Source organism: Manis javanica, chromosome 2 (genome assembly GCF_040802235.1).
Source record: "Manis javanica isolate MJ-LG chromosome 2, MJ_LKY, whole genome shotgun sequence".
Classification (NCBI taxonomy): Eukaryota; Metazoa; Chordata; class Mammalia; order Pholidota; family Manidae; genus Manis; species Manis javanica.
In genome coordinates, this window is record NC_133157.1 from 144,915,745 (window position 1) to 144,939,155 (window position 23,411).

General features: G+C 37.7%; 1 protein-coding gene across 1 annotated transcript in view; it reads right to left on the minus strand.

Annotated features, from left to right (window-relative positions):
- RP1 (RP1 axonemal microtubule associated) overlaps positions 1-23,411 on the minus strand; it is a 370,859-nt gene that overhangs the window by 260,180 nt on the left and 87,268 nt on the right. The window contains exon 4 of the mRNA XM_036999525.2: positions 23,097-23,260. Within this exon, the coding sequence (XP_036855420.2) occupies positions 23,097-23,260 (164 nt within the window). The remainder of the gene's footprint in view (positions 1-23,096; positions 23,261-23,411) is intronic.

The following is a 23,411-nucleotide window of genomic DNA, read 5'->3' on the forward strand; positions in this document are numbered from 1 at the left end:
TCCAAATATGATGGAAATCAATACAAGGAAAAACCAGAAAATCCACAAATATGTATAAATCAAACAACATACTCTTAAGCAACCAATGAGTAAAAGAAATTGCAAGGGAAATTTTTAAATACCTTAAGATGAATGAAAAAATAAACATAACATACAAAAACATAAGGAATACAATGAAAGCAGAACTCAGAGGAAAAGTTTAGCTGTAATTCCATAAAATTTGAATGTACTTCAGAGAAGAAAGTCTATACAAATGGATGTCCATCAACTAAACTGATAGCCTGCTATGAGAAAAAACTACTTTGGAGATTCTGATCTAAAATCCACAGGTTCCAAAGTGAAGGAGAAGAGGCGCAGATGAAGAAAGAGGAGGGGTAGGAGAGAGTTTTTGGGAAAAGGAAGAAGAGGAAGTAGAAAAAGGAAGAAGGAAGGTCAAGAAGATAAAATAGAAAATAGAAAACAATTGAAACAATGAAACCAAAAGTTGGTTCTTCAAAAAGAACACCAAAATGGACATTTAGTTAGCCTAAGGAAAAAAGAAAACTCAAATTACTAAAGTCGGAAGTGAAAATAAGGACATAACTACTGATCTTACAGAAACATAAAGTTATAAAACTCATGAATAATTGTATGCTAACAAATTAGATAGCCTATTATGAAATGGCTAAATACTTAGAAACACACAAACTATCAAAACTGACTCAAGAAAAAGTAGAAACTGTGAATAGGCCTATAATAAATAAAGATATTGAAACAGTAATCAAAAACCTCCCAACAAAAAAAGGCCTAGGGTTTCACTGTCGAATGCCAAAACAAAGTGTTTTTCTTTAATATGTATTGAGCTCTTTTATTTTTATTAAGGTATAATTGATATACATTGTATCAGTTTCATGTATAAAACACAATCATTTCATATCTGTATACATTGTGAAATGATCATCACAAAAAGTCTGGTTATCATCTGTCACCATGCAGTCACCAAATTTCTTTTTCTTGTGATGAGAACTTTTAAGATTTATACTCTTAGCAATATTTCAAACATGCAATACAATATTACTGACTATAGCCACCATGAAATGCATTATATCTCCATGACTTATTTATTTTATAACTAGAAGTTTGTACCTCTTGACCCCCTTCACCCTTTCCATCCAACACCCAACCTCCCTCCCCTAAGACAGCCACCAGTTTCTTCTCTGTATGTATTACATTGGTTTGGTTTGGTTTGGTTTTTAGATTCCACATGTAAGTGACATACATCATTTGTCTTTCTGCTCAACTTATTTCATTTAGTGTAATTCCCTCAAGGTTCATCTATGTTTTCACAAATAGCAAGATTTCATTCTTTTTATGGCTGCCTAGTATTCCATTTTATATACATGTGTATAAACAGCACCCTTCTTTATCCATTCATCCACCGACCAATTGTCTCCACATCTTGGCTATTGTGAATAGTGCTGCAATGAACAGACATGCAAATGTCTTGTCAAATTAGTGTATTCATTTTCTTTAGATAAATGCCTGGAAGTGGAATTGCTGCATGATATGGTAGTTATATTTTCAACTTTTTGAGGAACCTCCATACTATTTTTCAGAGTGACTGCACCATTCTACACTCCCACCAACATTGCAGGATAGTTCCCTTTTCTCCACATCCTTGCCAACACTTTCTTATCTTTTCAACAATATCCATTCTAACAGATGTGAAGTGAGATCTCATTGTGGCTTGCATTTGCATTTCCCTGATGATTAGTAATGTTGAGCATCTTTTCATGTGCCTGTTGGTCATATATAGATCTTCTTTGGAAACATTTCTATTAAGGATCTTCTGCCCATTTTTAATTGGATTTTTTGGTTTTTTTATTACTGTGTTGTATGGGTTCTTTATATATTTTGGATATTAACCCCTTACTGGATATATAATTTAAATATCTTTTCCCATTCAGTAGGTTCCTTTTTTATTTTGTTTTGTTTCAATGTGCAGAAGCTTTTTAGTTTGGTATAGTCCCACTTCTTGATTTTTGCTTTTGTTGCCTTTATATTTGGAGTCAGATCCTAAAAAGTCATCTTTTTTTGTTGCTCTTGTATTTGAAGTCAGATTCAAAAACTCATCTGCCCTTTCCCCCATTTTATATTCTTGCCTCCTTTGTCTTAATTCAGCATGTATGTGTGGGTTTATTTCTGAGCTCTCTATTCTCTTCCATTGATCTATGTATGTGTCTGTTTTTATGTCAATACCTCATTATTTGGATACCAAAGCTAAGTAATACAGTTTGAAGTCTGGAAGCATGATGCTGAGCCATCCTTGCATCCCTGGAATAAATCTCACTTGATCACAGTGTATGATCCTTTTAATGTATTGGTTGGCTTGCTAGTATTTTGTTGAGGATTTTTGCCTCTCTGTTCATCAGGGAATTTGGCCTACAATTGCCTTTTTTTGTGGTGTCCTTTTCTGGTTTTTGTATTAGGCTAACACTGGCCTTATAAAATGAGTATGGCGGCATTCCATCCTCTTCAATTTTTTGGAAGATTTTGAGAAGGATAGTTTAAATCTTTAGATGCTTGGTGGAGTTCACCAGTGAAGCTATCTGGTACTGGTATGCCTTTTGTAGGGGGGTGTTGATTACTGATTCAATCTCCTTATGAGAAATTAGTCTTCAGATTTTGTATTTCTTCCTGATTCAGCCTTAGAAGACTGTATATTTTAGGAATTTATCCACTCCTCTGTTTCCCAATTTGTTGACGTGTAAGTGTTCACAACAATCTCATCTTTCTTTGTATTTCTTTGGTATCAGTTTTAACTTCTTTGCCATTTTAATTTTATTTTTTTGTGCACTCCCCCTTTTTATATTTTTTAGTGATGATAGTCAAAATTTGTCAATTTAATTCATATTTTCCAAAATTTTTTATTTGTTTTATTGATCTTTGCTATTGTCTTTTTAGTTTCCATTTCATTTATTTCTGCTCTGGTCTGTATAGTTGCCTTCCTTCCACTGACTTTGGGTTTCATTTCTTCTTCAGTTTCCTTTAGGCATAAAGTTATATTGTTTGAGACTTCTCTTGTTTCTTGACATAGGCCTGTACTACTATAAATTTCCCTTTTAGAATTCTTTGGCTGTATCCCAAAGATTTTGGTATGTTGTACTTCCATTTAATTTGTCTCAAGATATCTTTTACTTCACCTTTGGTTTGTTTGTTGACTCATAGGTTGTTCAGTAGCATGTTGTTTAATCTCCACATATTTGTGATTTTTCCCCAGCTTTCTTGTAATCAATTTCTAGTTTCATGCCATTGGTCAGAAAAGATGCCTGCTATGATTTCAAACTTCCCAAATTTACAAAGACTTGTTTTGTGGACCAACATATGATCTATCCTGCACAATTTTTCATGTGTTCTTGAGAAAAATATGTATTCTGCCATTTTTAGATGGAATGTTCTGTGTATATCTAAGTTCACCTGATCTGATACATCTTTTAAGGCCAATGTTTCCTTTTGATTTGCTATGTAGAAGATCTAGCCATTGATAGTAAGTAAGGTCCCCTGCTATTATTGTATTGCTGTTAATGTCTTCTTTTAGGACTGTTAATATTTGCTTTACATATGTAGGAGCTCCTATGTTGGGTATATAAATATTTACAAATGTTATATCTTCTTGCTGAATTGACCCCTTTATCATTATGTATGCCCATATCTGTCTTTTATTAGGGTCTATATTTTAAAGTCTGTTGGGTATATAAATATTTGCAAATGTTGTATCTTCTTGTGGAATTGACCCCTTTATCATTATGTAATGCCCATATCTGTCTTTCATTACAGTCTATATTTTAAAGTTTATTTTGTCTGAAAACCAGCTTTCTTTCTGTTTTCATTTTCATGATCCCTTCCACTTTCAGTCTATGTGTGTCTTTACATCTAAAGTAAGTTTCTTGTAAATAACATATACATGGGACTTTTTTATCCCTTTAGCCACCCTATGACTTTTATTGGGTCATTTAGTCTATTTGCATTTAAAATAATTATTGGAAGGTATGTACTTACCACCATTTTTTAAATTGTTTTCTGGCTGTTTTGTAGTTCCTTTCTTTCCCTTTCTACTTCTTGGATCTCTTCCCTTGTGGTTTGATGACTTTCCTTAAAGTTATGCTTAGATTCCTTTCTCACTATCTTTTGTGTACCTACTATAGATTTTTGCTTTGTAGTTACCATGGGGTTCACATATAAGAGCATATATATGCATATACATATACATACATGACAGTGTATTTTAAGTTGATAGCAAGTTAAGCTTGAACACATGCTAAAAATACATTTTTATTTCTCTTCCAAAATTTATGTTTTTGATGTCACATTTTACATTTTTGTTTTGTTTATACCTTACTATTGCATTTATAGTTTTTTTTTAGTTTTTGTCTTTTAATCTCCACACTAGCTTTATAAGTGATTAATGTACTTCCTTTACTATAGATTCACTTTTATCATTGAAATTTTTCACTTTTAAGTTTTCTTGTTGCTAATTAGAGCCCTCTCTTTTCAGCTTAAAAAGTCCCTTTAACATTTCTCATAAGGCCAATTCAGTGGTGATGAATTGCTCTAACTTCTGCTTGTCTGGGAAATTCTTTCTCTCTCCTTCAATTCTGAATGATAATTTGCAGGTAGAATTGTTGGTAGGAAGGATTTTTCCTTTAGCACTTCTAATATAACATGCTACTCCCTTTTAGCCTGCAAAGTTTTTGCTGAAAAATCTGCTGATAGTCTTATGACAGTTCCCTTGTACAAAGCAAGTTGTTTTTCTCTTGCTCTTTTAAGATCTTTTTACCTTTAGCTTGACATCTTCATTATACATGTAATGCAGTAGATCTCCTTGGGTTCACCTTATTTGAAACTCTATGGGGTATGTGGATCTGGGTGCCTGGTTCCTTCATTGGGTTAGGAAAGTTTTCAGCCATTATTTCTTCAGTTAAGTCTTCTCCCCTTTCTCTCTTCTACTTCTGACATCCTTATAATATGAATGTTGGTCTGCATGATGTTTTCCCTTTAGTCCCTTAAGCTATCTTCTCTTTTTTGAAATAATTTTCATTCTGCCGCACTGGGTGACTTAGACTACTCTGTCTTTCAGATCACTAATTATTTCTTCTGTTTCTTCTAATCTGCTTTTGAAGACCTCTAATGTATTTTTTCAGTTCATTTTTGTGTTATTCAGCTCTATAACTTGTTTGATACTTTATGTTTATTTTTGTTGAAGTTCTCACTGTGTTCATCCATTCTTCCCCCAAGTTCAGTGATCATCATTATGACCATTAGTTTGAACTCTTTATCAAGTTACTTACTTAACTTCATTTCATTAAGCTCTTTTTCTCAGGTTTTACCTCTTTTTGTTGTTTGTTCGGAACACATTCCTCTATTCCTTCATTTTGTTTGATTTTGTTTATTTCTATGAATGAGGCAAAAGATCGCTCCCAGTCTTGAAAGAGTGGGCCCCTTTGTAGAAGCTGAACCTTATCACCCAACCTTGCCCTAGCTCTTAGTTGTCTCTCAGACCTTTGTGATTGTCTAAGAAGTCTGATTTACTCTTGACAGGTTCTAGTTGTTGCAGTTGTCCCAAGACCTGCAAGTGTTCCAAAAGGACCTCAATACCTATTTTCAGGCTGATTTGAACCAATACCACCAGGCACCAGATTTTAAACTGTGCAGATAGAGAAAGAATCAAGATAGTTGAGTAGGAAGATCCTGAGCTCAACTCCTTCCACAGACATACCAAAACTACAATACATACAAAATACAAAACAACTCTCTCTTAAGACTAGCAGAACAGCTCTTCCGCAACTGAAGATAAAAAGAAAAGGCCACATCAAGATGAGTAAGAGGGCACAGATGCAGACTAATCAGGACTCATACACCTGCTATGGTGTCCCACAAGCAGGAGGGAAATCACAAACACAGAGATCTTCTCTGAGAAGCAAAGAGTTCAAGCCTCATATTGGGCACCTGGGAACCTATACCAGGAAGATGAGCCCTGATAATGACTGACTGAAAACCAGCAAGGTTTAACTCTCAGAGAGTTGGAGGCTGTAGTGAACTGAGGTTACACTTTTAAGGGCCCCCACAAAATATCACTCACTCCATAGCTCAGCTCAGAGACAGCAGTTTGAAAAGCACTGGGCTATACAGGGATTTACTGACTAATTTTATGGCATGTACCAGAGGTACAGGGATCTGTAGGAACTTTCTGAGGGAAAGGGAGCATGGAAAAACACCATTTTTCTTACTTTCCTTCTACCTAGTTGATTCAATACTGATATGTACCACTTCTGATACTCTCCACCTATCTTCCTATTACTGGTTGCCCACCCATCTGTATTCCTCTGCTGACCTTTCTCACTCACCAACATGTCTACAATAGTCAAGGCCAGGCCTCTCAGCCAGTTATGCCAAAGGCCAGAACTACCCACCAGTGCCCCCACAGAATCCCAACATGATGGCATGCAGTCAACACAGAAGACTCCTCAACAGTGCCTAGTCTGGTGACCAGAGACATTGTGCTTCCTGGTCTCATTGGCACCTTCTATGTAACACCACTTCTTCAAGAATAGAAAACACAGCTGATCTACCTAATATATGGAAACAAGCACAGTCAGGCAAAATAAGGAGAGAAAGGAATATGTTCCAAATGAAGCAATAACCTAAAATCTCAGAAGAACTAATTGAAATGAAGATAAAAAGTCTACTTGACAAAGAGTTCAAAGTAATGGTCATAAAGATGCTCACTGAACTTGGGAAAAGAATATATTAACACACCAAGAACTTCAGTAAAGAAATTTTAAAAACACACACAAAAATTCAGAACTGAAGAATACAATAACTGAAATGAAAAATAGACTCAGAGCAATCATCTGCAGATTAGATGATACAGAAGAGTGGATTAGCAATCTGGAAGACAAGGTAGTGGAAATCACCAAAGCTGAGCAGCAAAAAGAGGAAAAATATTTTTTACTGAAGATAGTTTAAGGGACCTCTGTGACAACGAAGCCTACTAACATTCACATTATAGGGGCTTGCAGAAGTAGGAGAGAGAGAAAGGGCAGGAAATGTATTTGAAGAAATGATACCTGAAAACTTCCCTATCCTGGGGAAGGAAACTGACATTCAAATTCAGGAAGCACACAGTGCCCCAAACAGAGCCCCAGAGAGGTCCATACCAAGTCATATAATAATTAAAATGTAAAAAAAAAAAAAAAAAAAAAAAAACAGAGAAAGAGAAAATCTTCAAAGTAACAAGAGAAAAACAATTCATTATGTTCAAGGTAATCCCTATAAGACTATCAGCTGCTATTTCACCAAAACTTTGCAGGCTAGAAAGGAGTGGCATGATATAGTCTAAGTGCTGAAAAGAAAAATATTGCAACCAAGAATACTCTGCTCAGACAGGTTATCATTTAGAATTGAAAGAGAAAGTATCTCAGACAAACAAAAGTTAAAGTTCATCACCACTAAACCAGCCTTAAAAAGAAATGTCAAAGGGACTTCTTTAAGTGCAAAAGAAAAGGCCATAACTAGAAGCAACAAAATTATGAAAGAAAATAATCACATTGGTAAAAGCAAACATATAATAAAGATAGTAGACCGATCACTGATAAAGTTATTTTGCAGGTTAAAAGATAGCACTAGTAAAATCAATACTTGTTATATCTATAACTTTTATTACAATATATCTATAATTATATGTATAATAATTAGGGGATACACATAATAAAAAGACTTAAAATATGACATAAAAACTAAATGAGGATGTGGTCAAACGTAAGTGAACATTCACTTAAAATAACATGGTGATATATATATATGAACCTCTTGGTAATCACAAACTAAAAACCTCTAATAGAGCCAACAAAGAGAGAGAGAGAAACAAATCCATACACAACATTAAAGAAAGTCATTAAACCCGAAGGGAAGAGAGGTAGTGGAAAAAAGGAACAGAGAAGAACTACAAAAATAACCAGAAAATAATTAACAAAATGGCAACAAGTACACACCTATCAGTAATTACTTTAAATGTAAATGACTAAATAGACAAAAGACATAGGGTGACTGAACAGATTAAAAAAAAAACCCAAGACCCATCTATACGTTGTCTACAATAGACTTACTTTAGAACTAAGGACACACACAGACCGAAAGTGAAGGAATAGAACAGATATTTCAAGCAAATGGAAACAAAGAGAAAGCTGGGGTAGCAATATTTATTTCAGACAAAATAGACTTTAGAAGAGAGACTGTGACAATAAACAAAGGGCATAACATAACGGTAAATGGATCAATCTAACAAGAGGATACAACAGAACAATGAACAACTAAAACAGGCACAGATTCATAAACATGGAGAGCAAACTGGTGGTTGCCAGAAGGGTGGGGATGAGGGGGATGGGGAAAATAATTGAAAGGGATTAAGAGGAACAAACTTCCAGTTATAAAATAGGAAACTTACAGGGATGTAAAGTACAGCATAAGGAATATAATCAATAATACTCTATAACTTTGTGTGGTGACTGATGGTAACTAGACTTATAGTGCACATTTTAATGTATATAAATGTTGAATCACTATGTATGAAACTAATATATTTCAACTATACTTCAAGTAAAATAATTTTTAATAATTAATCAATAATAGAAATAAATTATGCAAATATGTACCATTTAGCCAGACTGCAATTATAAAGCATGTAGCCTCCAAACTAGATGATCCAGAGGTGTCCCCTTGGTGACAGCCACAAAAATTTAATCTCCAGAAGAGTGTATAAGCTCTTTTCTGAAAGGTACCAATGAACCATAATGAGACCAAAAAAGAATACAAAGATGGTGTCCTCCGGTCTATGTTGCTTCACAGCAACTCAGCAGCCTTTCAATATGTGGTAACCTCAAGCATGCCCCTCAAGCTGATGCAATAGAACAATAAGCCTTTTTCACAGAAATAATGGGGGTGTGCTTCAGCCTTCTGTCTGTGCTATGCCCTGGCGGTGTGGCCTGCCAACTCTCTTGGTTTTGTGGGGCTGAAAAATGCATGCCACCCAGCCACCAGAGCCTGGCACTCAAGGGATATCCCCTGAGTGGACTGCATGTGCCTACTGGCTTTAGCAGGACTGTAAAAGAGCATGGGGGCAGAGCACACTGGCTAGCACTAACAAGGTAGAGGGGAAGTGCAAAAATGGCACCACCCCAGCAGCATTAGCAAAGGAGGGTGACAGTGTAAAAATGTACTTGCTAGTTCCTCCATCCCCAGAGAAAATTCCAATAGGCCCCTGCCACTATTGTAAATGCTTTAATATTAGCAGATGAATCTCCTTCGCAAATGATCTAGGTGCTTTCCAAACTGCTGCTTTTAAAGAATAAAATACCTAGGAATAAACCTAACCAAAGAAGTGAAAGACCTATACTCTGAAAACTACAAGTCACTCTTAAAAGAAATTAAAGGGGACACTAACAAATGGAAACTCATCCCATGCTCATGGCCAGGAAGAATTAATATCGTCAAAATGGCAATCCTGCCCAAAGCAATATACAGATTTGATGAAATCCCTCTCAAATTACCAGCAACATTCTTCAATGAACTGGAGCAAATAATTCAAAAATTCATATGGAAACACCAAAGACCCCGAATAGCCAAAACAATCCTGAAAAAGAAGAATAAAGTAGGGGGGATCTCACTCTCCAACTTCGAACTGCTGCTTTTGTGCTGGGTACTGCGGTGAATGAGTCATATATAAACCCTATACCACAGACTCTCAGTTCTCTACAGCCCTCAGGGTCTCCTGGATGTAAGTCCCACTGGTTTTCAAAGCCCTTTTTGGAGCTTGTCTCTCAGGGGAAGGTCTCAAAGGTTGAGGTGCCTTATGTGAGACACAAACATTTTGCTCCTCAGAGAGAAGCTCCATATTTGTGAGACCCTGCTGATTGTGAGTTGCCGTGCTGGGGGTGAGGTTTTTGGCAAGATCATGTCTCTGCCTCTCCTACCCATCTTAATGTGACCCTTTTATCCTTTGTTGTGGAGGAGCTGTTCAGCTACTTTTCAGTTCTTTTTCAGAGGGAATTTTTCCATATATGCTGTAGATTTGTTGTGTCCATAGGAGGAGGTAAGTACAGGATCTCCCTACACCACCACCACTTTGAACTCACTTCTACTTAAAAAATTGACACCAATTCATCTCAAACTCTTCCAAAAAACAGAAGAGGTAGGAACACTTTCTTATTCATTCTACAAAGTCAGTGTTACCCCAATACCAAAGCCTGACAAAGACATAACAAGAAAAGAGAGCTACGGACAAATATCCCTTAGAAATATAGAGGCAAAAAATCTTCAACGCTAGCACACTGAATCCAGAAGCATATTAAAAGGATTACACACAATGACAAATGGGTATTTATCTTAGAAATGGATATTGGTTCAACATAAAAATATCAATGTAATATACCACATAAGTAGAAGAAAATATGTTAAATCAAATGAGGCAAAAAAAAAACATTTGATGAGGGGCGGAGCCAGGATGGCGGCGTGAGTAGAGCAGTGGAAATCTCCTCCCAAAAACACATAGAGCTATGAAAATATAACAAAGAAAAATCTTCCTAAAATAGAGACCACAGGACACAGGACAACATCCAGACCACATCCACACCTGCAAGAACCCAGCGCCTTGCAAAGGGGGTAAGATACAAGCCCCGGCCCGGCGGGACCCGAGCGCCCCTCCCCCCGGCTCCCGGCGGGTGGAAAGAAACCGGAGCGGTTTTTTTTTTTGGCGAGCGCTTTTTGGAAGCCTTAAAGGGACGGGCCCCCGTTGCTAGGGAGGCAGGGTGGCGGGACCGGTGAGCAGGTGCCTGGGACCAGCGCCTGAGGACAAAGAATATCCCGCGTTTCTCCCTGCGGGCCCGGCAGGCGGGTGCCTGAGACCGGTGCCTGAGGACAGAGGAAATCGCGCGTTTTTCCCCTTTTTTTTTCTCTTTTTGGCGAGCGCTTTTTGGAAGCCTTAAAGGGACAGGGACCCCAGTGCTAGGGAGGCAGGGTGGCGGGACTGGTGAGCGGGTGCCTGGGACCGGCGCCTGAGGACAAAGAATATCCCACGTTTTTCCCTGCGGGACCGGTGGGCGGGTGCCTGAGACCGGCACTTGAGGACAGAGGAAATCGCGCGTTTTTCCCCTTTTTTTTTTCTCTTTCCTGCGAGTGCTTTTTGGAAGCCTAAAAGGGACAGGGACCCCGGTGCTAGGGAGGCAGGGCGGCGGGACTGGTGAGCGGGTGCCTGGGACTAGTGCCTGAGGACAAAGAATATCAAGCGTTCCTTCCCTGCGGGACCGGTGGGTGGGTGCTTTTTGGAAGCCTTGAAAGGACAGGGACCCTGGTGCTAGGGAGACAGGGCAGCAGGACCAGTGAGCGGGTGCCTGGGACCGGCACCTGAGGACAAAAAAAAAGAAAAAAAAATCGCTTGTTTTTTCCTTTTTTTTTTCTTTCTTTCTTTCTGTTCCCTCTCTCATTGTTGCTGTTGTTGTTTTGGTTTGGAGAGTGCTTTTTGGAAGTCTTAAAGGGGCAGGACAGGTCACTTAGACCAGAGGCAGGGAATCTGGGGATCTCTGGGCACTCTAACCCCCTGGGCAGCAGGGAGCACAGAGACCCCTTACGGAGATAAATAGCCTCCTGGCCGCGCCCCCTCCAACGGGGCTCCACCATTTTGGAGGAACAGCCCCAGCCAGGCCAAGCCCACAGCAACAGCGGAGATAAACCCCAAAGCAACTGGGCAGGAAGCAGAAGCCCTGTCTGCGCACAGCTGCCCAGCACAAGCAACTAGAGGTCGCTATTCTCCCAGGAGAGGAAGGCCACAAACCAACAAGAAGGGAAGCTCTTCCAGCGGTCACTCGTACCAGCTCTGCAAACTATATCTATCACCATGAAAAGGCAAAACTACAGGCAGACAAAGATCACAGAGACAACACCTGAGAAGGAGACAGACCTAACTAGTCCTCCTGAAAAAGAATTCAAAATAAAAATCATGAACATGCTGACAGAGATGCAGAGAAAAATGCAAGAGCAGTGGGATGAGATGCAGAGAAAAATGCAAGAGCAGTGGGATGAAGTCCGGAAGGAGATCACAGATGTCAGGAAAGAGATCACGGAAGTGAAACAATCCCTGGAAGGATTTATAAGCAGAATGGATAAGATGCAAGAGGCCATTGAAGGAATAGAAGCCAGAGAACAGGAACATATAGAAGCTGACATAGAGAGAGATAAAAGGATCTCCAGGAATGAAACAACACTAAGAGAAATATGTGACCAATACAAAAGGAATAACATTCGTATTATACGGATACCAGAAGAGGAAGAAAGAGGAAAAGGGATAGAAAGTGTCTTTGAAGAAATAATTGCTGAAAACTTCCCCAAACTGGGGGAGGAAATAATCGAACAGACCATGGAATTATACAGAACCCCCAACAGAAAGGATCCAAGGAGGACAACACCAAGACACATAGTAATTAAAATGGCAAGGATCAAGGACAAGGAAAGAGTTTTAAAGGCAGCTAGAGAGAAAAAGGTCACCTATAAAGGAAAACCAATCAGGCTAACATCAGACTTCTCAACAGAAACCCTACAGGCCAGAAGAGAATGGCATGATATACTTAATGCAATGAAACAGAAGGGCCTTGAACCAAGGATACTGTATCCAGCACGACTATCATTTAAATATGATGGTGGGATTAAACAATTCCCAGACAAGCAAAAGCTGAGGGAATTTGCCTCCCACAAACCACCTCTACAGGGCATCCTACAGGGACTGCTCTAGATGGGAGCACACCTAGAAAGAGCACAGAACAAAACACACAACATATGAAGAATGGAGGAGGAGGAATAAGAAGGGAGAGAAGAAAAGAATCTCCAGACAGTGTATAGAACAGCTCAATAAGCGAGCTAAGTTAGGCAGTAAGATACTAAAGAGGCTAACCTTGAACCTTTGGTAACCACGAATCTACAGCCTGCAATGGCAATAAGTACATATCTCTCAATAGTCACCCTAAATGTAAATGGACTTAATGCACCAATCAAAAGACACAGAGTAATAGAATGGATAAAAAAGCAAGACCCATCTATATGCTGCTTACAAGAAACTCACCTTAAACCCAAAGATAAGCATAGACTAAAAGTCAAGGGATGGAAAAACATATTTCAGGCAAACAACAGTGAGAAGAAAGCAGGGGTTGCAGTACTAATATCAGACAAAATAGACTTCAAAACAAAGAAAGTAACAAGAGATAAAGAAGGCCACTACATAATGATAAAGGGCTCAGTCCAACAAGAGGATATAACCATTCTAAATATATATGCACCCAATACAGGAGCACCAGCATATGTGAAGCAAATACTAACAGAACTAAAGAGGGAAATAGACTGCAATGCATTCATTGTAGGAGACTTCAACACACCACTCACCCCAAAGGATAGATCCACCGGGCAGAAAATAAGTAAAGACACACAGGCACTGAACAACACACTAGAACAGATGGACCTAATAGACATCTATAGAACTCTACATCCAAAAGCAACAGGATATACATTCTTCTCAAGTGCACATGGAACATTCTCCAGAATAGACCACATACTAGCTCACAAAAAGAGCCTCAGTAAATTCCAAAATATTGAAATTTTTCAGACCACAAAGGTATGAAAGTAGAAATAAATTCTACAAAGAAAACAAAAAGGCTCACAAACACATGGCGGCTTAACAACATGCTACTAAATAATCAATGGATCAATGAACAAATCAAAATAGAGATCAAGGAATATATAGAAACAAATGACAACAACAACACTAAGCCCCAACTTCTGTGGGATGCAGCGAAAGCAGTCTTAAGAGGAAAGTATATAGCAATCCAGGCACACTTGAAGAAGGAAGAACAATCCCAAATGAATAGTCTAACATCACAATTATTAAAACTGGAAAAAGAAGAACAAAGGAGGCCTAAAGTCAGCAGAAGGAGGGACATAATAAAGATCAGAGAAGAAATAAACAAAATTGAGAAGAATAAAACAATAGCAAAAATCAACGAAACCAAGAGCTGGTTCTTTGAGAAAATAAACAAAATAGATAAGCCTCTCGCCCAACTTATTAAGAGAAAAAGAGAGTCAACACAAATCAACATAATCAGAAATGAGAATGGAAAAATCACGACAGACTCCACAGAAATACAAAGAATTATTAAAGACTACTATGAAAACCTATATGCCAACAAGCTGGAAAACCTAGAAGAAATGGACAACTTCCTAGAAAAATACAACCTCCCAAGACTGACCAAGGAAGAAACACAAAAGTTAAACAAACCAATTACAAGCAAAGAAATTGAAACAGTAATCAAAAAACTACCCAAGAACAAAACCCCAGGGCCGGACGGATTTACCTCGGAATTTTATCAGACACACAGAGAAGACATAATACCCATTCTCCTTAAAGTGTTCCACAAAATAGAAGAAGAGGGAATACTCCCAAACTCATTCTATGAGGCCAACATCACCCTAATACCAAAACCAGGCAAAGACCCCACAAAAAAAGAAAATTACAGACCAATATCCCTGATGAATGTAGATGCAAAAATACTCAACAAAATATTAGCAAACAGAATTCAACAGTATATCAAAAGGATCATACACCATGACCAAGTGGGGTTCATCCCAGGGATGAAAGGATGGTACAACATTCGAAAATCCATCAACATCATCCACCACATCAACAAAAAGAAAGACAAAAACCACATGATCATCTCCATAGATGCTGAAAAAGCATTTGACAAAATTCAACATCCATTCATGATAAAAACTCTCAGCAAAATGGGAATAGAGGGCAAGTACCTCAACATAATAAAGGCCATATATGATAAACCCACAGCCAGCATTATACTGAACAGCGAGAAGCTGAAAGCATTTCCTCTGAGATCGGGAACCAGACAGGGATGCCCACTCTCCCCATTGTTATTTAACATAGTACTGGAGGTCCTAGCCACAGCAATCAGACAAAACAAAGAAATACAAGGAATCCAGATTGGTAAAGAAGAAGTTAAACTGTCACTATTTGCAGATGATATGATACTGTACATAAAAAACCCTAAAGACTCCACTCCAAAACTACTAGAACTGATATCGGAATACAGCAAAGTTGCAGGATACAAAATTAACACACAGAAATCTGTAGCTTTCCTATACACTAACAACGAATCAATAGAAAGAGAAATCAGGAAAACAATTCCATTCACCATTGCATCAAAAAGAATAAAATACCTAGGAATAAACCTAACCAAAGAAGTGAAAGACTTATACTCTGAAAACTACAAGTCACTCTTAAGAGAAATTAAAGGGGACACTAATAAATGGAAACTCATCCCATGCTCATGGCTAGGAAGAATTAATATCGTCAAAATGGCCATCCTGCCCAAAGCAATATACAGATTTGATGCAATCCCTCTCAAATTACCAGCAACATTCTTCAATGAATTGGAACAAATAATTCAAAAATTCATATGGAAACACCAAAGACCCCGAATAGCCAAAGCAATCCTGAAAAAGAAGAATAAAGTAGGGGGGATCTCACTCCCCAACTTCAAGATCTACTACAAAGCCATAGTAATCAAGACAATTTGGTACTGGCACAAGAACAGAGCCACAGACCAGTGGAACAGATTAGAGACCCCAGAAATTAACCCAAACATATATGGTCAATTAATATTTGATAAAGGAGCCATGGACATACAATGGCAAAATGACAGTCTCTTCAACAGATGGTGCTGGCAAAACTGGACAGCTACATGTAGGAGAATGAAACTGGACCATTGTCTAACCCCATATACAAAGATAAACTCAAAATGGATCAAAGACCTGAATGTAAGTCATGAAACCATTAAACTCTTGGGAAAAAACATAGGCAAAAACCTCTTAGACATAAACATGAGTGATCTCTTCTTGAACATATCTCCCCGGGCAAGGAAAACAACAGCAAAAATGAGCAAGTGGGACTACATTAAGCTGAAAAGCTTCTGTACAGCGAAAGACACCATCAATAGAACAAAAAGGAACCCTACAGTATGGGAGAATATATTTGAAAATGACAGATCCGATAAAGGCTTGACGTCCAGAATATATAAAGAGCTCACACGCCTCAACAAACAAAAAACAAATAACGCAATTAAAAAATGGGCAGAGGAACTGAACAGACAGTTCTCCAAAAAAGAAATACAGATGGCCAAGAGACACATGAAAAGATGCTCCACATCGCTAATTATCAGAGAAATGCAAATTAAAACTACAATGAGGTATCACCTCACACCAGTAAGGATAGCTGCCATCCAAAAGACAAACAACAACAAATGTTGGCGAGGCTGTGGAGAAAGGGGAACCCTCCTACACTGCTGGTGGGAATGTAAATTAGTTCAACCATTGTGGAAAGCAGTATGGAGGTGCATCAGAATGCTCAAAACAGACCTACCATTTGACCCAGGAATTCCACTCCTAGGAATTTACCCTAAGAACGCAGCAATCAAGTTTGAGAAAGACAGATGCACTCCTATGTTTATCGCAGCACTATTTACAATAGCCAAGAATTGGAAGCAACCTAAATGTCCATCGGTAGATGAATGGATAAAGAAGATGTGGTACATATACACAATGGAATACTACTCAGCCATAAGAAGTGGAAAAATCCAACCATTTGCAGCAACATGGATGGAGCTGGAGAGTATTATGCTCAGTGAAATAAGCCAAGCGGAGAAAGAGAAATACCAAATGATTTCACTCATCTGAGGAGTATAGGAACAAAGGAAAAACTGAAGGAACAAAACAGCAGCAGAATTACAGAACCCAAAAATGGACTAACAGGTACCAAAGGGAAAGGAACTGGGGAGGATGGGTGGGCAGGGAGGGATGGGGGGGGAGAAGAAGGGGGGTAGGAAGATTAGCATGCATGGGGGGAGGGAGAAAGGGGAGGGTGGGCTGCACAACACAGAGAAGACAAGTAGTGACTCCACAACATTTTGCTAAGCTGATGGACAGTAACCGTAATGTGGTTGTTAGGGGGGACCTGATATAGGGGAGAGCATAGTAAACATAGTATTCTTCATGTAAGTGTAGATTAAAAATTAAAAAAAAAAAAAAAAAAAGAAAGAAAGAAAGAAAGAAAAGGGGGATTACTCCTTAACAGGATAAAACTATTGGTAAATCAAAGATCAATGCATGCTTTAAATATCCTTAATGTTGATCACTTAAAGGGTGTCAGATTATCAGCTATGGAGGTACTCTTTTCTGATAATATTCCTTTCTCTTAATTAAAAAAAAAAAAAAAAAAAGCAGTTACTGTGTGCTGACCTCCAATGAGTTCTGCACAGTGGTATAGAGGGCATGTCAAAGTGTGGGCAAAGGGTCTGTTTGTTTCTATGCAGAAGATCAAGGCCTAGCTTGGATACCCAGAAAATGAACTAAGATACGATATGAGGAGGAGCTTCCGGCATCCTCACTCTCTGGAGGACTTGTGCTGGGGGATGATCATCAAAAAGCCTCCACAGGGATCCGGACGATGCTGCGGTTGTGGCTGCATCCAGCCCACCGTCTCCTGGACTTGCCATAGGAATGAGGAGGGAGATGTCTAGGCTGGCATGTGCATACAGTGAGACAACGAATTTGACCGGATCTGTACTGTTGGAACTCAACCAGGAGTTGGGAGGGGTGCAAGTTGTAGCACTCCAAAATCTCATGACTATAGACTATCTATGGTTAAAAGAACATATGGGATGTGAACAGATCCCAGAAATGGGCTGCTTTAATTTGTCTGATGGTTCAAGTACAGTTGGACAATATCCATCATATCATAGATAAATTTTCACAAATGCCTAGGGTGCCTAAATGGTTTTCTTGGCTTCACTGGAGATGGATGGTAATTATAGATTTGCTTTGTTTATGTCACCGTATTCCTATTATGTTAATATGTGTGTGCAAATTAGTTAGTAGTTTAAAACCTATACATACTTAAGGTACTATACAAGAAGATATGTCAAAGAAATAATCAATCCTCCCATGTTTCCTTCATATGCTACATCTATAGCTTTTCTTCTTCCTTCCTAATTACAACCCTTAAATAGAATTCGTGCCTCATATCGAATTTACCGAGTATCATAATTCCTCCAGGTTGTAAAGATACCTCGAGACAAGTGCTGGGCATAGAAGCCACAAGGCATAAATCTGCAAAGAAGTAAAAAAGCTAACCTTTGCAAACAATATGGCTTCTCTCTCACTTACCAACTTTACATTTCCCTGTATGGCCCCGGAAGATGACTGGTTAGCCAGAGACGGGTAAGATTCCTCAAGGGAGGAACAACCTAAGACAGGCACAGTCGCAGGGGGGCCATCAGGTGAGAATTTGGGGATCAACAGAGGTGAGGCTCAGAACCTCACCCCCCCTGCTTTGAGAGAAATCTTCTGCATCCGTGGATGTCTTGCTGCCCTTGTCTAGCCTGGATTAATACTTAGTCCATAGGCACACACCTGATCATCTGATCATCTACATTTGCCTTCTTACAGCACTAAACTATGTTTTCTACCTTTATCTTGCATCTACCTACCACTTCAGCATTTTATTAAAAATAAAAATAATAACAATAGGAGAAATGTGGGATCAACATATAAATCAAGTACAAAAATCAAACGAATATTCATATTTGACCTGATTGTTTATAGGTCATATTGCATGATCAAAACCGAAAATTTCTGTGATGAATGCCCTTGTACTGTTCACCATGTAAGAATTTATTCACTATGTAAGAATTCGTTCACCATGTAAGAACTTGTTCGTTATGCTTCAGAAGATTGGAGACTGACGAGAATTAGGCTTGAGATGGATTAATGATTGTACATTGAGTGTTGACCCCCCTATACTGAATTTTATTGTTGTTAACAACCATTTGATCAATAAATATGAGAGATGCCCTCTAAAAAAAAAAAAAAAAAAAAAAAAAAATTTGATGAAATCCAACAACTTTCATAATAAAATCACTCAACAAATAGAAGGAAACTTCCTGAACATAAAAGAGGGCATTTATGAAAAACTCACAAGAAATACTATACTCAGTGGTGAAAATAAGAAAGTTTCCTCCTAAAACAGTAGTAAGACAAGGATGTCAGTTTTCATTACTTCTCTTCAACATTGTACAGGAAGTTCTAGATAGAGCAATTAGCCAAAAAAGAAATTTAAAACAACCAAATTGGAAAGGAGGAAATAAAACCATATCTCTTCACATATAATATGACCTGATACATAGAAAATCCTAAGGATTCCATTAAAAAAACTACTAGAGCTAATAAATGAATTCAGCAAAGTTATAGGATACTAGATCAACATACAAAAATCTGTGGCATTTCTAGAAATTAGTAATAAGCAATATCAAAAAGAAACTGAGAAAGCAATTTTATTTACAAAGCATCAAAAAGAATTAAAATTCTTAGGAATAAATTTAACCAAAGAGGTGCAAGACTTATACAAGCAAAACTATAGAAAACTGCTGGAAGAAATTAAAGAAGACTTAAATAAATGTAGACACATCATGTTCATGAATTGGTAAGATTTCAATACTACCCAAAGCGATCTGCAAATTTAGTGTAATCCCTATCAAAACCCAAATTGCCTATTTTGCAGCAATAGAAAAGCTGATCCTAAAATTCACATGGAACTCTAAGGGGTGACAAATAGCCAGAGGAATCTTGAAAAATAAGAACAAGGTAGGAGGACTCACACTTTCTGATTGCAAAATTTACTATAAAGCTACAGTAATGAAAACTGTATAGTATAGGCATAAAGACAGACATATAAATCAATAGAATAGAATTAAGAGTCCAGAAATTAAGAGTCCAGAAATAGAATTAAGAGTCCAGCTATAATCAGTTTGTTCTTCACAAAAATAAGATATTCAATGGGGAATGAATAGTATTCTCAGCAGTAGGACAACTAGATATACATATGCAAAAGAATGGAATTGGGCTATTACCTAAAACCACATACAAAATTTAACTCAAAATGGATCACATAACTAATACAGGAGAAAGCACAGGGATAGGTCTTGCATTTGGCAATGGTTTCTAGATGAGACCAAATACACAAGGAACAAAAAATAGGTAAATTGAACATCATAAAAATAAAAATTTCAAAGGATGCTATCAAGAAGTGAAAAAAACAACCCACAAAATAGGATAAAGTATTGGCAAATCATGTTTCTGATAAGCATCTAGTATTTAGAATATATGAAGAACACTTAACCAATCAAAAACAAAAACAACCCAACTGAAAAAATACATCAAGGATTTGAATAGATATTTCTCCAAAGAAGATATACAAATGGTCCATACAAATGGCCTGCAAGCATAAAAAAATGATACTCAATACAATTAATCATTAGGGAAATATAAATCAGAATGATAATGAGATACCACTTCACACCCACAAGATTTGACTAGATTTCTTTTAAATTAACAATAACAAGTGTTAGGAGGATATGAGGAATTTAGAACCCTCATATACTACTGTTGAAAATGTAAACTTGTACAGTCACTGTGGAAAATAGTTTGGTGGTTCCTCAAAAAGTTAAACATAGAACTAACCTATGACCCAGAAATTCCTAGGTATATACTGGAAAGAAATGAAAACAGGTATTCAAAAAAAATACTTGTACACAAATAGAATGTTTGTAGCACCATTATTCACAGTATTCAAAGAGTAGAAACAACCTAAATGTCCATCAGTAGAGGAATGGATCAACAAAGTGTGGTATTTCCACACAATGAAATATTATTTGGTTATAAAAAGGGATGATGTACTGATACATCATGTAACATGAATGAACATGAAAACATGCTGAATGAAAGAGTCCAGATACACAGACCATGTACTATATGATTCAATTTATATGAAATATCCAAAATTGGCAAATCCTTAAAGATACAAGCAGAATAGAGGTTGCTAGGAATTGGGTGAAAGGAATGGGGAGTGACCGCAAAATGAATTTCCTTTTGTTCTGACTAAGATGTTTTGGAAAAAGACAGTGGTCATGGTTGAACATCATGAACATACTATGCTACTGAATGATACTCTTTAAAGTGGTTAAAATGGTAAATTTTGTTTTGTGATACCACAATAAAAAAGAAAATATCTATACAATGAAACTGTATGGATGTAGAGAAAATGGAAATTATAGGCAGGATCCTTACCTGGATATTGCCCATTGTAGACCTAAAAGAGCCTGTTTACATATCTATGGGCAGCAGGATATTTACCAGGGACAGAGCAACTGGTCAATCACTGGAGTATGGGCTGAGGGGATGGGTGGGGAGGAAATACCCATTCTCTCCTATCCTCAGTTCCTGGCATGTAATTGGTTGGATATCCACTAGTCACCATAGAGACCCAACCACAGAGTTTCTCCCAGTGCTAAAGGTAGGGAAGGGAAAAATGAGTGAGAGGAGAGGGGGAGCCTAGAGGGAGAGCCAGGAGAGAATGGAGGATGGAGGAGGGAAGCCAAGGAGCTCTGGTGCAAGACGAGGATAAAGCCCATGCTGGGGAGTAGGAGGGAGCAGCCCTGGAGCCAAGAAAGACTGGGCTATCTTTGCTATTTGTACATAGCTGGGTGACTGCATGAGAATAAATGTGGTATAAACCCCTTTTAAACCCCCACCCCAACTTGCTTTTCTCTTTATTTGGTCTCAGCAAATTCATAGTGAACTTGCCTGGAGCAGGGAACCCTCTCCTCTTGGAGCAACAATAGAAAAAGAAAAGGAGAAAGGAAAATAAAAGTTTACCTAAGAACTCTTACAAGAAAACAGTTTCATCATAACTAATGAAAACTAATATCAAAATCATAAACAAATTACGAACTTAAGGAGCCATCACCTCTACAAACAAGATAGAAATGTAGTGATCCCAGGGCTCAAGCAAGAAAGTGCAAAACAATAGAAAGAGCTAAAATGTAGATTGTAGTGCTCAGAAAAAAAAAGAAGCTTCAAACTATGTGGGAGAAGGGAATGAGAATGAGAGGTTAGAAGTACTCCTTTCTTACTTAAGAATTCAGAATGATTTAATCCTATACATCATGTGATGGTATAATTTGATTTAAAATTAAACTTGAAACTATAAAATAGCAAAAACAACAAAAGCAGCTCAGACTCTTTTGGTATAGTCACTCCTAAAACTATCTCTTACACAAGCAAATAATGATAAAGTCTTCATTTTTTATTTGTAGTGACCATCAACACAAGAAAGGTTTCTTTAAACATAGATTCATATAGAATGTATGTAAAGAGTAATTCAAACAAAACTATTAGTTTGGTTCCAAATGATTCAGCCTTTTCTGTGACATATGTGGGCTGAGTAGACAGGTTTTTGTAAACCAAAAACCCAGGATCACACTGAAGTGGGTATCCTATAAAGATTTAAGATACTTAAGGACACTTATTGATTTCTCTGTCTCTACCCAGTTTAAAACAATCCCTTCATGCATCTGTTCATTCAACAGACATTTTTAAGTACTTATAAAGTACAAGGTACTGACTCATTTCAAGTCTTGCCTTTGATTGCTAATTTTTATGATGCTAGTTTCACATCATACTTGTAACCCCTGACCTGCTTCATCTGTGGTTTCTCCCTGGCTCTTGATCTCAATGTGTCTTGCCATGATACAATAACTTGATGATAACTTCTTTACCCTCCTTTATTTGATAATTTCATTTATTCCTTTTTTACCTTGACTTTGAGCTTTATCTGTTAAAGCATAAGCCAGAAAGGCACAAAGCCCTTATTCCTGGAAGTCAAAAGTATAGAAAAAAAATAAAAGTGTTGGCCACCTAGTATTTCTCTTTTAGCAGTTGTCTCATTATAATGCAGTTTTACTTGTGTTTAATCTGCTTGAGCAGAAACTGCCATGAATTCTACAGGACACATGGTGTTACAATAGGAAGCACCTACTCCAATAAATAGATTACATTCATTCCAAAGTACCTACTACCCATATCACTTATATTAACAGGTTTTACTCAATTTTATCACTTACAGTAAATATGTCTTCATGGCCATCCTGAAATCGAGCTCCATCTGTTCCATAAAGATAAATCGGGGCTGAACTTCTACATTGTCCATATAGTACAATATAAATCTGTGAGCTGGTCCCTGCATTTGGCAAGTCACTGGTGATTATGGAAACTTTCCAGTTACCACCTATAGAAGCACAAATAACATACAGTATTACAACTTATAAAAATGGAAGACTCAGAATAGCAGGTTGTCAAAACTAGAAGAGCTGACAATAGACATAACTAACTCTTCTCCATCTCCTCTAGAAAAGTGCTAAAACACCAGATTGTCTTGT